Below are 16,200 nucleotides of genomic sequence, written 5' to 3'. Positions count from 1 at the left end.
GCCTTGGAAGCCAGGTGGAAAGAGCCATTTCTGTTCTGTTGTGCCTGGCATCACAGTGGGAATGAGGGCAGCCCCAATGTTGAACTGCTGGCTCACAGGCTGCTTGTGGCCTGTTCTGGGGGCGCTGTGGACTCTGGAATGTGTCTGTATGTTCAGCTTGTTGTCATCTAGAACCTTCCCACTTCCCCAGGGTCCCATGTGGCCCTCACCCACAGAGGTGCCGTGTGCCAAATCCAGTTCTAGAACGAGGAGAGAGGGATGTCAACAGGAGTCACCCATAAAGGATGAGGGGAGACAGCACTGTGTTGGGAATTTGTCCTTCAAATGTGTCCCCAAGGACCCAGGCAGGCAGAGCCCCACTGCCCCTTCTGTTTTCCCTGTACTCAGCTCCATGGACTTCTGTGATGTGCCCTTGGTCCCAAAAGGACCTTGGACATCATGTTCCTGCTTCTGACAGAAAATCAACAAAAACCACACCAGCTGCCATCCAATCAACTCCAACTCGTGTGATCCCTCGGCTATGGTGTTCCAGAAACAGATGCCCACGTCTGTGTCCCAAGGTGTCTCAGGGTGGACTCTAGCCACTAATCTTTCAGTTAATAGTCAAGTGCTTACCTGTGCGTGCCACCCAACGTTAATGCAGGTGAAACACTTCAGACTTCCGGGTCATAAGCTATGAAACGGGACAGAGCACAATTTGGCTGAGACCTAGCATTTATTGAGCACCTCCGGTGTGCCACGCACAGCGGAATCCCTGGAATAGCCTGCGAGATGAGTGACACTGTCCTCAAGGACAAGTAGCTTTCCCAGGGGGATGCGGCAGAGGATCCACGGCATCTGACTGCAAGCCATCCCTTTCTTCCTGCTGTCTGGGGCAGTGTTCTCTTCTTACTTGTGGAGCGCCCTGAGATCCTCCACTGGGTCCTCCTCCACAGAGCCATCCTCAGTGGCCTCCTCGTCTTTCTTCTGGCTCTGGAGGGTGCTCTGAGCACTCTGAAGAAGGAGAGTAGCAACAATATCAATAGCAACAATGGCAGGGCAGAACAGACAGCCTCAGTTCCAAGTGCTTCGTGCCTCATGGCGATTTGTTCACCTGATACCACAATCTCATGTGGAGGTACCATTATTAGCACCACTTTACAGGTGGGGAAGCTCAGGCACAGAGTGGTTAAGAAACATTTCCTATTTTGATCAAAAAGTCTATACAAGAATCCTGATCAAAGGGGGAAAGTGCAACACAGAGTTTCATATTGTCATGGAATCCAGACTTTCTGGATGCCTGGAGGCTGGATGAACTCCTGAAACTACTGTCCTGAGATAATCTTTAGAACTTAAACCAAAGGGATGCCCTGAAATCTTAAACCACGTTTCCCTGAAATCTTAAACCACATTTTCACTGAACTAGTGAGGAAGGTCTGCCTTGAGCACAATCTGTCTCTAGGAGATCAGTTTGACAGCAGGAACTCAAAAGGTGAGCTAGGAACCTTAGGGGCAGGAAGTTGATGTTAATGGGGAGGAACAGCTCGTTGCACAACCTGAATGTAATCCATGTCTCTGAATTGTGCATGTAGATACTGCTGAAGGAAGGCATGTTCTGCTGAGTACAGTCTCATCATCAACAAGAAGAAGTGCAATGTTAGAAAACAAAAAAGAAGAAATATTCCCAATGTTACAAAGCTCAGGAGCAGTGGATGGGGCCCAGGGTATGGGCCTCAGGGGTCATACTTCCCCCGTTGTTTTTTGTTGTTGTTGGTAAGTGTCATCAAGGGTGTTCCAACTCATAATGACCCTGTGTAGTGTTTCCAAGGAGAGCCTATTGGGTTTGAACTGCCAACCTTGTGGTTAACAGTCTAGTGCTTATTCGCACACAGGGTGGTTAGCCGTGCACTCAGTGGGTCTCTCTTGGTTGAATGCTCATAGGTCCCTGCAGAAATAGAACTGTGCTGGGTTACAGGTGTCTTACCCAGGCAACAATGCATGTAGCAAATGCACCTCATAACTTTCCTAAAATTAAAAAATTCTGAGGCCCATAGTTCCTCATGGGTGGGACTCAGGATTAGACCCAGCTAGAGCTTCAGAATGTCACCCAGGAGGCATCCCGGCACACAGTGGCCATGGGCAGGGAATGTGTGTGAGCAGTTCAAGACAGAGTCCAGGCCAGACTTCAGAATAGCCTTCACAGCTACACCTCTTTCTCAGCCGCCTCTGCTCTGCTCTCTGGGGTGCAGTCATCCTGTCGCCACTTTATCATAGGTCTGGCACCTCCTTCCCCACCCCCATCCAGTGCTCACCTGGCTGGTGAGAGCCCAAGGAACAGATGAAGAGGTGTTGGTGTCAGGGACTGGCCGAACATCATAACGCCCATAAGCTCCGCGCATTTTGGCTCTGAAATCCTGCCAGTGGGGAAATAGAGGAAGGGGTGGGGCTAGAAGGTTCAGAGATACCCAACACACTTGGAGCCCCCACCTGCATCAGGTACTGTCTGAGTTCCACATAATCTTTACAACAGCCTTGAAAGTGGGTATTATCCCTATTTTACAGGAGGGAAACTGAGGCCAATTGAGGGTAAGTAATTCATCCATAATCACACAGGAAGACAGACTAGAGATCACCCCACCCCCTCAAAGAACAACGTAGAAACAAGTAAAGACATAAGATCACGTTGACCTCCACGTGGGCCCATGTGCTGGTTTAAAAGCAGGTATTCAAATCCTCCTTCAAGAGGTGCTGTCAAATTTCCCTCCCCTCAGATGTGGACCGGCCTTAATGATTCACTGAGCTGCTTCTGAGTTTGTCACAAGAGTGACCCAACCGACACCTTCTCTGTCTCGGGATGCCCACTCTGAGAAGTGGCCGCCATGTTGTAAGGAAGCCCAGGCTGCCTGGAATAGCTCTGTGTGGATATTCTGGCCAAAGATCATACTGAAGACTCGGAAAGACTGACTTCAAAAGTGACCAGTGCTTGGTCTGTGGTCTCTGTCACCATGGTAAAGTCCTTCAGAGTTATTGAACAAGGGGGCCTGCAAATTCTCTGGCTTGTCTTATACCGGGATGATAGCCTTCATCAATCACCAACATGGGTGAGGAAGCCTTTGAAAGGACTCCAGCGGAGCCCAGTCATTGACAGACTGCAACTGCGTGAACCACCCAGCAGAGCCCAGCTAAACCCTGGGCCCTGAAACATACCAATAAAAGGTAACAGTTGTCTGACACCACTAGGTCTGAATAGTCCGATTGTTGTTGTTGTTGTCAGGTGCTGTAAAGCATCCCATTGTACAACAGAACAAAACTCTGCCTAATGCTCTGCCTTACATTCATTCCTACGTTTGATCCCATGGTTGCAGCTACCGTGTGAGTCCATCTCATTGACGGCCTTTTTCTTTTTCACTGACTCTCTACTTTATTTACCAAGCATGAAGCCCTTCTCCAGGGACTGGTCCAAAGTATCTTCAGATCATGTTGCTAAGTGCTGTCAGGTTGGTTCTGACTCATAGTGACCCTGTATAGGGTTTCCAACACTGTACATATCTGCAGGAACAGAAAGCTTTATCTATCTACCATGGAGAAGCTGGTGGTCTCGAACCACACCAGTGCTTATTGTACAGAACCACTGCATTCCCCATATATAGATTTGTTGTTTTTGTTAAGTGCAGTTGAATTGGTTCCGATCCTGTATAGGTTTTCCGAGGAGCAGCTGGTGAACTCGAACTGCTGGTGAACCGACTGCAGTACAATGCATTAACCCACTGTGCCACACCAGGACTCCAAACACATCATTTACATCAAAACTACACCAAGCATCACCCTGGAAACCCTTTTTGTTGTTGCTGTCCATTTGTTTGCCTTTAAATACACAGACAGTGATGAGCATGATGATATTCCAGATAGGCAGGGTTGGGGAAAATTCTCCTCTCGGCTTGCCATCCAAGGACAGACATTTAAAACAGCTCATCAGAAAGTTTTTCATGCTAGAAAACATTACCAAGACACATCTTGCATTCACACAGAACCCAAATCAGATTCAACCTCACGCACCAAACAAAAGAGGATCCTTGTGACCTACCTCAAGATCTCGTTCCATGTCATACTTATCCAGGGTCTGGAAGGCGCTGGAATACACCTCCACTGCTTTAGCATGGAAGACCATCTCAATGGTTACAAAGTCTGAAAAAATTTTCTGTGGGGAGAGAAACGCAAGCCACTTAAGTAATATTAATAGAAGGAGAAGATCTGGTGTGCCGCTGTCAGATGAGCATTGAACTGCAAGGTCAGCAGTTCAAACCCATCTGCCACTCCTTGGAAACCCTATACAGAGGTCGCTATGAGTTGAAAATAACTCAAGGGCACTTAACAGTATTTGAAGGAGATTCCTGGGGGAACGTCGTGAGTAGATAAAACAGGCAGGCAGATGGGGTTGTCTGTCCTTATGGAGGTGGGTCCTGGAGGGGAACTTCAGTATGTTGGTTTTAATTTGATTTGTTTCTGTTTGCGCACAAAATGCATCAGAGGTCAGAATGATGCCCAGGTCCACAGTGGAGTGTCTTGCTTCTTCCTCCTTTCCCACTTCTCCTGCCTCTTTAGAAGTAACTTCCAGAGGGTTCTTGTTGATCCTGCTATGTCTTTGTATGAATATAAAATACGACGTTTGCTTTTATCATTGTTGTACACTGACTCATAGCAACCCTGTATAGAGTTTCCAAAAGCAGCTGGTGGGTTTGAACCACCGACTATGTGCTGGTCCTATAGTAGCACATCAGCAAGAAATCCTGATGATCTTTCCCTAGGAAACTTCCTTATGCATAAAGATGATTTTACATCTGTGTGTTGTTATTAGGTATTATCCAGGTGGTACTGACTCATAGCAACCTTAAGCACAGCAGAATGAAACACTACTCAGTCCTGTGCCAACTTCACTATCACTACAATGCTTGAGCCCATCATTGCTACCACTGTGTCCATCCATCTCATTGGGGTCTTCCCCTTTTTTACTGACCCTCAACTTTACCAAGCATGATGTCCTTCTTCAAGGCCTGGTCCCTCCTGATAATATGTCCAAAGTATGAGGGACAAAGTCTGGTCGTCCTGGCTTCGAAGGAACATTCTGGATGTACTTCTTCCAGCATCGATTAGTGTGTTCTTTTGGTGGTCTATGATACTTTCAATATTTTCCTCCAACACCATAACTCAAATGCATCAGTTCTTCTATGGTCTTCTTTATTCATTGTCCAACTTTCATATACACATGAGGCTATTGAAAATACTATGGCTTGGGTCAGGCTCTTTAAAGTGTTGAAGAGCAAACAGACATCTTTGCTCTTCAACACTTTAAAGAGGTCTTGTGCAGCAGATTTGCCCAGTTCAATACGTCATTTGATTTCTTAATTGAAACTTCCACGAGTGTTGATGGTTGATCCATGCAAAATGATGTCTTTGACAACTTCAATCTTTTCTCCATTTGTATGGATGTTGTTTACTGGTCCAGTGGTGAGGATTCTTGTTTTCTTTACACTGAGATGCAACGTATACTAAAGGCTGTGGTCTTTGATCTTCATCAATATTTCAAGTCCTGTTCACTTTCAGCAAGCAAGGTTGTATCATCTGCATGTCACAGGTTGTTAATGAATTTTCCTACAATCCTGATGCCATGTTCTTCATATAACCCATCTTCTTGGATTATTTGTTTAGCATACAGATTGAATAAATATCAGTGTCCCCATGTTCTGTTTGAACAACTGCCTCTTGGTCTATGTACAGGTTCCTCATGAGCACAATTGTGTGTTCCAGAATACTCATTCTCCACAGTGTTTTATGTACCTTGTCATGATCCACACTATCAAAAGCTTTTGCGTAGTCAATGAAGTACAGGTAAACATCTTTCTGGTATTTTTTTGCTTTCAGCCAACATCCATCTGACGTCAACAGTGATATATATCTCTCTGTAATCAGTCCGAAGCCAGCCTGAACCTTTGGCAGTTCCCTGTAAATGTACTGTTAAAGCCATTTTAAAATTATCTTTAGCAAAATTTACTTGCATGTGCTATTAATGATATTGTCCAATGATTTCTGCATTCCATCGGGTCACTCCTCTTTGGAATGGGTACAAATATGCATCTCTTCCAGTCAGTTGGCCAGGTAGCTTCTCATCTATGTCAAGAAATTTGCAAGACATTACATCTGTGTAGTGTGTTTTGCCAAGGACTTATTCTTCTTGGATCAAGTATCAACACTCACAGAAGTGGCAGTTAAGAGATTAAACAATGTATTGCATCAGGCAAATCTGTTGCACAGGACTTTTTTTAAAGTGTTGAAGAGCAAAGATGTCAGCTTGAGGACTAAAGTGCGCCTGCCCCAAGCCATGGTATTTTCCATAACCTCGTATGCATGCAAAAGCTGGACAGTGAATAAGGAAGACTATAGAAGAATTGATGCTTTTGAGTTATGGTGTTAGAGGAGAATATTGAAAGTGTCATAGACTGCCAAAAGAACTAATAGATCCATTTTGGAAGAAGTGCAGCCAGAGTGCTCCTTGGAGGCCAGGATGGCCAAACTTCGTCTCTCATACTTCGGACATGTTGCCAGAAGGGACCAGTCACTGGAGAAGAATATCATGTTTGGTAAGGTGGGGGGTCAGAGAAAAAGAGGAAGACCCCCCCCAGTGAGATGGATTGGCCAAGTGGCAGTATGGATGGACTCAAGTGTGGCAACAGTAGTGAGGTTGGCCCAGGATCGGGCAGTGTTTTGTTCTGCTGTGCATAAGGTTGGTACCAACTCGATGGCACCTAACAATAACAAGTGTGTCTTTAAGGAACCCTGGTATCATAGTGGATTGCGAGTTGGACTGCTAACTGCAAGGTCAGCAGTTCAAATCCTCCAGGTGCTCCTCAGGTGAAAGATGAGGCTTTCTGTTCTGGTAAAGATTTACAGTCTCGGAAACCCTGTACAGGGTCCCTATGAGTCGGAACTGACTCCACAGCACATAACAACAACAACAACCCACCACCTCCACCAGTGTGTCTTTGTGTCATTTCTTAAACTAGTCTTGGCAGATGGATACTTACACACACACACACACACACACACACACACATATATATAAAGTCTTTGTAATGATCAAAGCAGTCATAAATACCCTACTACAAATATTTCTTTCCTGGCCTCCTGGGGAGGAGTTGCTGAGCTTCAGGTTGAATGCATTCACCGTCCACAGGGATTGTTCTGGAAGTGTGTGAGGACTCCTGCTCTGTGAGGAGTTAGTTTCTCACGGGTCATCTTCTCAGTTCTGTAGACAGAGCCCATCCCTACAGCCTTTGTGTCACCCTCTCTGAGGATGGGGACTTGCAGGCAGCTTGCTGTGAGACCTTCCAGCTTGGCCACCCAGGGGCTGTGGTGGTCTTCCTGGAGACAGGAGGGGCAGTCACTGGTGGGTGTCACTCTGCTCTGCCTGGGCCTTCCCTCTCAATGTGACGACTCCACTATCAAGTGTGGTATCGGGCTAGCCTGGATGGAGGAGACCCTTGTGAACTCTTGTCAGGAGATTCTGCCCAACTCAGCAGGCACTTGTAGAACTACTTGTATGGGGCCCCAACCATGGAATGGAATTGTAGCTTCATTCTTCATACAAGGGGAATCCTGGATGGGGTTCCAGCCCAAAAATGCTAAATCCCATCTGCCTGGAAGTCCCTGGAAAGCAAGTCCCTGACTAGTGTAAATGGTTAACACACTTGACCGCCATCTAAAGGCACCTTGGAAGAAAGGCATGGCAATCTACTTCCAAAACATCAGCATTGAGAGCAGGATAGAGACAGGGAGTGGGGGAGGGCATTGTGTGTCAGAATGTGGCCGCTGGGTTTTCTGGGCATAACCTTGGGAAATGGCCTCTCTGGTCAGCTGGTCTTCATATCCTGGCTTTCTGAGACCCTTGCAATAGCTGGACTGTGCATTGGGACCTCGGTCTGGGTGGAAGAGGGACGACCTGGGCCTATCCCATCAGCATCTCCCATAGTCTATTCAGAGAAGGGTGCTTCAGGAGGGAAGAGCTGGGGGTTGTTGAGTCTTTTCCAGTGGAGGCCTCTGAGCAGGACAGCTGTGCCCTGAGCTGCTGGCCTTCAACGCCTACAGCCAGGATGGACTGTCCTGGGAGCTGGGCTCCTGAAAGCTGTGTGCACACAATTCCCACACATACACATATGCACACACAAGTACCTAGACACAAAGCATGCCTGCACATGCATGAACACATATCATCAAACATGTGGATGTTTATGGAATGTTCACAGCACACTGGCATGCCAGTACACACATGCACATACTCAATCCTGCATACAATAACACAACCTGCTCACATGAATACACATGTACATGCCAGCACACATATGTGCACACCTATTCCCACACATACTCACATGTGCACTCACATGTACACAAGGTACCTAGACACAAGGTCACCTACATACATATGAACACACACAATCACTCATACATGTGCACGTTACACAACTTTCACTTTTATGCACAATGCACACATGATCATGCATGTGCACATTCAAATAATGCTCACAGTACACACATGGACCTAGTCACTCCTGCACACAGGACATCTGTTCGCATGAGCACACATGTATGTCCATGCACACCAACACATATGGACACATTTTTACACACATATATAGTCACATGTACACACAGGTACCTAGACACCTAACAAGGATGCCTGCATACTTGTGAACACATGCATGATCACAAATACAGACATGCATACTTATGTAATTCTCACACACACACACACCAGCACACACATGAACATACACGTTCACTCTTGCATACGCGAACACATAATCTGCTTACCCAAACACATCCACACATGGGTGTATCCACACACATATACACACAGCCCTATACATGTGGACACACATGTTCACATAGACACACACTGGCAATACACACATGCATTTTGTACAATACACTACACACATTGTATTCATATACAAGCACACAGAGGACCCCTACCTGAAATTCCTTCAGCTGTATATACCATTGGTCACATGAACACCTACATACATGTTCACACAGACACACACAGAGTACCTCCTACTGAAATTCCTTCAGCTGCATATACCAATGGTCACATGAACACCTACATACATGTTCACACAGACATGCACAGAGGACCTCCTACCTGAAGGTCCTTCAGCTTCTGCTTCTGGAAGGCATCAATTGTCTCCTCCAGCTGCCGCGTGGTGTGGCTGGCGTCCACCGAGGCCCTCTGTACACTCGTTTCTGCCTGGCTCGAGGGACGTGAGAGGTGGATCCTTCTCAGTCCTCTCACCTGGGCTCTCAGTGGGAGGAGTGACTAAGCAGGGCTGGGACTAAGGGGACGGACACTGCAGTTGACAAGCCTGCTGACTCATTGTATGATCTCAGACACATCCCCTAACCTCTCTGGGCCTCCTAAGCAGGGAGCAGTAACAAGGCCTGCATTGTAGGGTGGTTGTGAAGATTAAGCAGTAGGCACTCATTGAGTTATTATCCACACTCACTGACCGTTCCTGCATAGGTGGCGTTTCTCTGGTTTAACTTAGGCATCCCAGCGCTCTCTGTCAGTGCGTCATTAGCTTGCGTGTTGCTGTGATGTTGGCAACTATGCCACCGGTATTTTAAATACCAGCAGGGTCCATGGTGGTCAGGTTTCAGCCGAGCTTCTAGACTCAGATAGACTAGGAAGAAGGTGAGACAGACTACTTCTAAACATTTAGCCCCTAAAACCTTCTGAATAGCAGCGGGACATTGTCACATATGGTGCCGGAGAATGAGCTCCTCAGGTTGGAAGGACAGCATGCTTGGTAAAGTGGAGGGTCAGGGAGAAAGAGGAAGACGCCCAGTGAGATGCAGTGACACAGTGGCATCAACAATGGGCTAAAATGTAACGACAGTTGTGAGGTTGGTGCAGGCCCAGGCAGAATTTCATTCTGTTGTGGGGTCACTATGAGTCCGAACTGATTAGACGGCACCTGACAATAACAACAGTCATTCATTCCTCTGATTGTCGTGCCTGAGGGACCTTCTCCAGGCCAGGCCCAGGACATGAAGAACCTTTGTTTTGAAATCAGACACCCTTGGATCTGAATTCTGAGTTTGCCATTTAACTGTGTGACTTTGGGCAAATTCACCTTTCATAGCCTTGGTTTCCTCATTACTAAAATGGGACCTTAGTTATGATCTTAATTGCATATTTGTAAAATGCCTGGCCTAGGTTGTTGCAGGGAGCTGGGGATTGGCGCCCAGAAATAAGAAAAGAAGGCCAGAGCAATTGCTAACTCAAATGAGTCAGCTTTGACTCATGATGATCCCACTCTCATCAGAGTAGAGTATGTTTTCAATGCCCAGCTGTTTCCTTTAACTAGATTCCCAGGCCTTTTTTCCAAGGCACCTCGGCCTGGACTTGAACCACGCACCTAGAGACTGAGCATGAAGTTGTTGTTGTTGTTATATGCCGTGGAGTCGGTTCTGACTCATAGCAACCCTGTACAGGGTTTCTGAGGCTGTAAATCTTTACAGGAGCAGAAAGCCTCATCTTTCTCCCACGGAACAGCTGATAGTTTTGAACTGCTGACCTTGTGGTTTGCAGCCCAAGTAGGTACAATAAATAAAATAAAAGCAATACATAAAAACAAGCAAATGAAACAATAAAGTAAAATAACAACAAAAGCCATCAAGCCTTTGTCTTATAGATGAGGAGACTTGGCCCATGGAGGGGAGTAATTTCCTGGGGTCCCCTAGCCATGTTGTGAGATGCTTATTACCTGAGTGTGGGTCCACATTCCCCACAATGATGACACTCACCTGGGACTGAAATTGTTGCCGTTAAGGACCCAGGATAACCAAGCAGCCCCCTGGGGTGCCCCCCTCCCCAGCCGCCCCTGCCCAGTGAACCTGGTGACGAGTGAGAAGGATACGATCATTTGCCGATCCGAGGGTGACTTCTGCCTCACTTTCTCCAGCTTTTCCAGCTGCTTGATTTCGTTGTTCCGGACACGTTTGAACTTCTTGATCTCAGCCTACAGGAAGAGAACATTGTTTTCCAGGACCCAGGGAAGTGAGACCTGGTGCTGCCCACGGTGGCCCGCATTCACCTGGGTCTGCTTGATCTGTGCTCCGTAGAGTTTCAGGGGGTTCACAACCTTGGTTTCCAGCCTCTCGACCTAGAAGACCGGGGACAGGCAGATGGAACCAAGGTGATGCTGGGTCACCCAGCCTCCAAGCAGCATTTATAGAGCACCATCTGCATACCTGGGGAACACAAGACAACTCCCCCCCCCCCTTTAAGGAGCGAGCACCCGGCCTGGGGTCAGTGTCTGTGTCTTCCCCCCATGAGCTCAGGCAGCACATCTGAAATACTTCCTCTCACACTGCCTTACCTCCTCCCCTGTAAAATGTTCATGACTGCACCCACTAGGGCCACAGGCGACTAAGTGGCCAGTACAACCTTCACGGAGCCCTAGGGATGCAACAGTTAGGTTCTTGGCTGTTAACTGGGAGGTCAGCAGTTTGAATCCACCAGCTGCTCCAAGGGAGAATGATCTGACAGTCTGTACCCATAGAGAGGGCAGCCTTGGAAACCCTGTGCAGCAGTCGTCCTCTGGGGTCAGAAGCAACGTGAAGGCACTGGGTTTGGGTTTAGGTTTTTTGGGTACAACCTTTAGACAGCACCTGGTACAAAACTCACCTTGGCGAAGGTCGTTAACCTGGGAGGGCTAAGTCTCTACTTCTAAGACGCAGTGGTTAAAGACGCAGTGGTTAAAGACGCAGTGGTTAAAGACGCAGTGGTTAAAGAGCTCAGGGGCTGACTGAAAGATCAGTGAGGCGGCACCACAGTTGATCCATCGGGGGAGATGAGACGGTCTGTAACCCTGGAAGCCCTCTGGGGAAATTCTTTTCTACCCTATAAGGTCACTTGACAGCAATGATTTTGGTTTTTCCATTTTTGAGTCCCTACTACGTGCATTGTTCTAATTTTTGAGCAAGGTGGCATGACAAGACCACTGTGCAGATAAGATAAACCGAGGCTTGTTTTGGGGGCGGGATCTGTGATGAAAGTCACAGCAGGACAGAGAGGGGACTTCCATCCAGAACATTCCCATCCAGCCTCATGATCTAAGCTGGAGAAGCAAGACAGAAAAAGTTAGCCCACGTGAAGGTTCTGAGCTACAACTGCTTGCTTGTCCTGGAGCCTAGACAAAGGCAATTCACAAATACAGAAGATTACCCGATCCTCAAGTGAATGCGGTCTCTAAGCACCTCACTACTAACCAGAAGGTCGGTGCTTCCAGTCCACCCAGAGGTGTCAGGACAAAAGGCATGACAATCTACTTCCAGAAAACCAGCCACTGGGAACCCTGCCGAGGGAGCGCAGTCCCACTCTGATGCGTCAGGGGGCGCCCTGACTAACTGGCGGAGTAGACACTGCTGGACTGTCCTCTTCCTTGAGGAGACAGGTGCTAACACCTGTCTTGAGAGTGTGTGTGCTGGGGACTGTCCGCTGGCTAGATGCTGTCTGTCTGTGCAGCCTCTTTGGTGAAGCTGTCTGACTGTGCAGCCTCTTTGGTGATGCTGTCTGTCTGTGCAGCCTCTTTGGTGATGCTGTCTGTCTGTGCAGCCTCTTTGGTGATGCTCTCTGTGCAGCCTCTTTGGTGATGCTCTCTCTGTGCAGCCTCTTTGGTGATGCTCTCTCTGTGCAGCCTCTTTGGTGATGCTGTCTTATCTGTGCAGCCTATTTGGTGAGTGGCCTGTGGGCATAGGCCGCCTGGTCTGATGCATCTACGTAGCACAGCTCTCTCTTTCCAACAAGTTATGCAGTGGATTTCTCTGGATTGGCAGATTTATGTTTTAATTAATCCCTCACCTCCCAGGATTTCTGTTCCTTCTCTAGACCCTTATGGACCCCGGAGATGTCTTCAACCTGGGGTTCAGAGACCCCCAGTAGGGTCTCCTGGCCTGGCCCACCCTTTATCTCACTTAGGGAAGCCCAGCTCCTGTCTGTATAGATGGTGAAGCGAGGGTGCAGCCTGCTCACCTCTGCCTGCCGGTAGTCCTGCACTTTGGCCAGGTCCTCAGCAAAGTTCCTCAGGGTAGCCCGCAGCTCAGGGTTCTCCGTGTTGGCGAAGTCCATGAGCTGTTTGACCAGCTGGTCGGCCTTGTCCCGCAGCCGGGCCGTCTTGCGGGTGTAGGAGGCCAGTAGTGAGCAGAATTGGCCAAAGTACTTCTCGCCGTTGGTCACTGTGTTCTCCATCCCTCTCACCTGGCTGTCCCTGTAAGGAGGGAGCGGGAGGCTGAGCATCACAGACACACAGATGCCCCTGCTAAGTGAACTCCTGCTCCATGGGATGCACCATGCCAGGCACCTGCCCACCCTTTGCATTCCCAGGACACCCGCTAAGGCAGGTGAAGAAGAGGCTCAGAGAGCGGGACCTGCTATCGGGTTACACTCATAAGAGACTGGCAGGAATATAAATACAACTTTCGCTCCAAGTCTGGCCATTGCTTTCCTGGGGTCCCTTTGTTATTAGATGCCATTGAGTTGGCCTCGACTCACAGTGACCCCATACACAAAGCCATCCCCAGGATCAACCAGTTGCAGATCAGACCACCGTGATCCATAGAGTGTGTATTAGCTGATTTTTGGAAGTCAGTCTCCAGGCCTTTCTTGCTGGTGTGGAAGCTCAGCTGAGACTTAGCAACACAGCAACATGCTCCACAGACGGATGGGTGGTAACTGGGCATGCTGTGTGGGAGGCATTGAATCCAGGCCTCCCGCATGGAGGGTGGGACCCCTGTCAAAGGGTTCTTGTCTTCCTAGTACTGGTGTCCTTTAGGATGACAGCCCATCACGTCCTCCTGACTAACTCCCCCCAAGCTGTGCGCGGTCTCCCTTCTCTGAGGCCTAGTGTCCTGAGTGTGTTCTTGCTTCCCCCTGTCACTTGGTGTGGTGCTTGGTTCCTGAGCTGGAGCTGCCTGGCCATCTGTCCATGCTCCCAGCCTGGGGCCTGGCGTGCTTGGCTTCCTCTCCTCCCCCACTCGTTCACCTCTCCCCTGGCACCTTCATCCCCAGCAACTCGCTGATCTGCTTCCCTCGGTTAGATCCCTACCCCAGTTACCCTCTAATCACACCCCTGAGCTGTAAACTAGAGAAGGGCCCTCTGTCCTCCTAATGAACCCTAACCTGTGTGCATTACCTGTAACATACTAGTGGACCCCCCAGACTGCTGGTTCTGACCTACCCAGGGGTGCTTCAGAAAAAAGTCCTAACAATCTCCCTCCCCCGAAATCAGCCAACGGAGACCCTGAGCACATAGGGTCTCCATGAGGTATAGTCAGCTTCGCGGCAACAGGTTTGTTTATTGTTATCATCATGATTGTCAAGGAGCTCTGGTAGCGTAGTGGTTGCAAATCGGGCTGCTAACCTCAGGGTCAGCAGTTCAAAACTACCAGCTGTTCCAAGGGAGAAAGATGAGGTTTTCTGCTCCTATAAAGATTTACAGCTTCGGAAACCCTGTACAGGGTCGCTATGGGTTGGACCTGACTCGATGGCACTTAACAACAACAACAAAGATTTACAGCCTCAGAAACCCTGTGCAGGGTTGCTATGAGTCGGAACTGACTCCACAATACTGGTACTTAACAACAACAACAACAACAACATGACTGTTAGCACTATCACCATTGTCAGATGACAGATCTGATGCCTGAGACGTGAAGCGCTTAACGGGCACACGACTGGTACGGCCTCAGTTCCTCCAGGTGTGTGTGGGTGTGCATGCACACGTATGGGGTGTTCAGGTCAAACATGCAAATTCCCAGGCCCCTTCCCAGCCGTTGTGAACCAGAATTGCTGTGAGCCAGGCCCAGGAAGCAGCACTTTTAGGAAGCCCAACAGGTGAGACTCCTCAAATTTGTGTGCTGTGAGGCAGCAGGCCAGTGAGGTAATATAGATCAGGGATAGATCAGATGCAGAGATGACCAGGTGACAGACCCAGGGAGGCCAGGTGTCTCGGTGACGGACCCAGGCAGAGCTCCTCAGCTCCATAAGGAGGTTTGGGAAGGACAGATGGGACCTAGTAAATGTGGCCACCATCAGAGTGCTGCGTACTGATGCGGGGGATGCAGGCAGGCCCCAGGTTCCAGAAGCTTCAGTGATTTCGTGCCCTGTGCTTCTCTTGACCCTGAGATGAGCATGGTGTGTGAGGGAGGCCCCTCTGCCCCCCCACCCTGTGCCCCCAGAAGCAGTCCTAGGCTGCATGTGGTCCCAACAGCCCCACCCCTGCCCCTCCAGCTCCAGTCTCTGGCAGAGCAACTCACCTGGTGAGGATGAGGTTCATTGTGACCAGAGGTGCAGCTGTCCTGGTCTCAGGGAGTCAGGTCAGGGTCCCAGGAGTCCTACAGGCTCTGGAGAGGCTGGGCAGGGCTGGGCGCAGCTGTGTGGCCCTGGCTCCGGGGAATGCTGCCACCTGGTTGCTGGGCGACGTTCCTACCCACAGCAGGCCCTGGGAGGAGCTGGCAAGGTCGCCTGGCAACGTTTCCCAAGGCTGGCCAGGGTCGAGAGGGCCTCCCCAGCCTTGCTTTGGCTTAGGGCCCCAAGACATCCCCAGTCTCTCAGAGACAGAGTTTCGTGGGACCCTTGTTTAGGGTCCTCAGGAAGTGTCAGGGAGAAGCTAGAGGACCTCAGAGTGCTTAGCAGTCCAGTGCTTATCTTAGCGTGATACCAGGGCCCCTTAAGTTACTGATTGTTGTTGTTGTTAAGTGCCATGAAGTCGGTTCTGACCCATAGCGACCCTGTACAGGGTTTCCGAGGAGCAACTGGTGAGCTCAGACCACTGACCCTGAAGTTCAAACTGACTTTGGAGTCCAGCGAATTAATCCACAGTGCCACACCAGGACTCCATGTGATTGATAGAGGTTTACAAATATCCTTACCACAATATTTTAGCTAAAACACCAGAAAATTTGACAAACTCAGTGACTATAAAAACACTGGTGGCACTGTGGTTAAAGCACTATGATTTGAATCGAAAGGTCAGCAGTCCCAAAGATGCCAAAATGGTGAAGGTTTTAGCCGTGCAGGTAATGCAGTTGGGTCGGTTCCAACTTGGTGAACCTGTATAGGGTTTTCAAGGAGCTGCTGGGGAGTTTAAGACACCCACCATGTGA

General features: G+C 48.9%; 1 protein-coding gene across 1 annotated transcript; it reads right to left on the bottom strand.

Annotated features, from left to right (window-relative positions):
- Window positions 1-205: 205 nt before the first annotated feature.
- Window positions 206-15,528, bottom strand: FAM92B (family with sequence similarity 92, member B). Its single transcript, XM_006860282.1, has 10 exons — window positions 15,352-15,528; window positions 13,070-13,304; window positions 11,130-11,198; window positions 10,953-11,054; window positions 10,840-10,845; window positions 9,176-9,280; window positions 4,064-4,177; window positions 2,292-2,393; window positions 893-993; window positions 206-239 (listed from the first exon to the last, which is right to left on the bottom strand). The coding sequence occupies exons 1-10, from the start codon at window positions 15,369-15,371 to the stop codon at window positions 206-208; spliced, it is 888 nt and encodes a 295-aa protein (XP_006860344.1). The 5' UTR covers window positions 15,372-15,528.
- Window positions 15,529-16,200: the final 672 nt, after the last annotated feature.

This window comes from Chrysochloris asiatica, unplaced genomic scaffold (genome assembly GCF_000296735.1).
Source record: "Chrysochloris asiatica unplaced genomic scaffold, ChrAsi1.0 scaffold00037, whole genome shotgun sequence".
In the NCBI taxonomy this organism is placed as follows: Eukaryota; Metazoa; Chordata; class Mammalia; order Afrosoricida; family Chrysochloridae; genus Chrysochloris; species Chrysochloris asiatica.
Note: the sequence above shows the minus strand (reverse complement) of the source record. Positions and strands in the feature narration are given on the sequence as shown.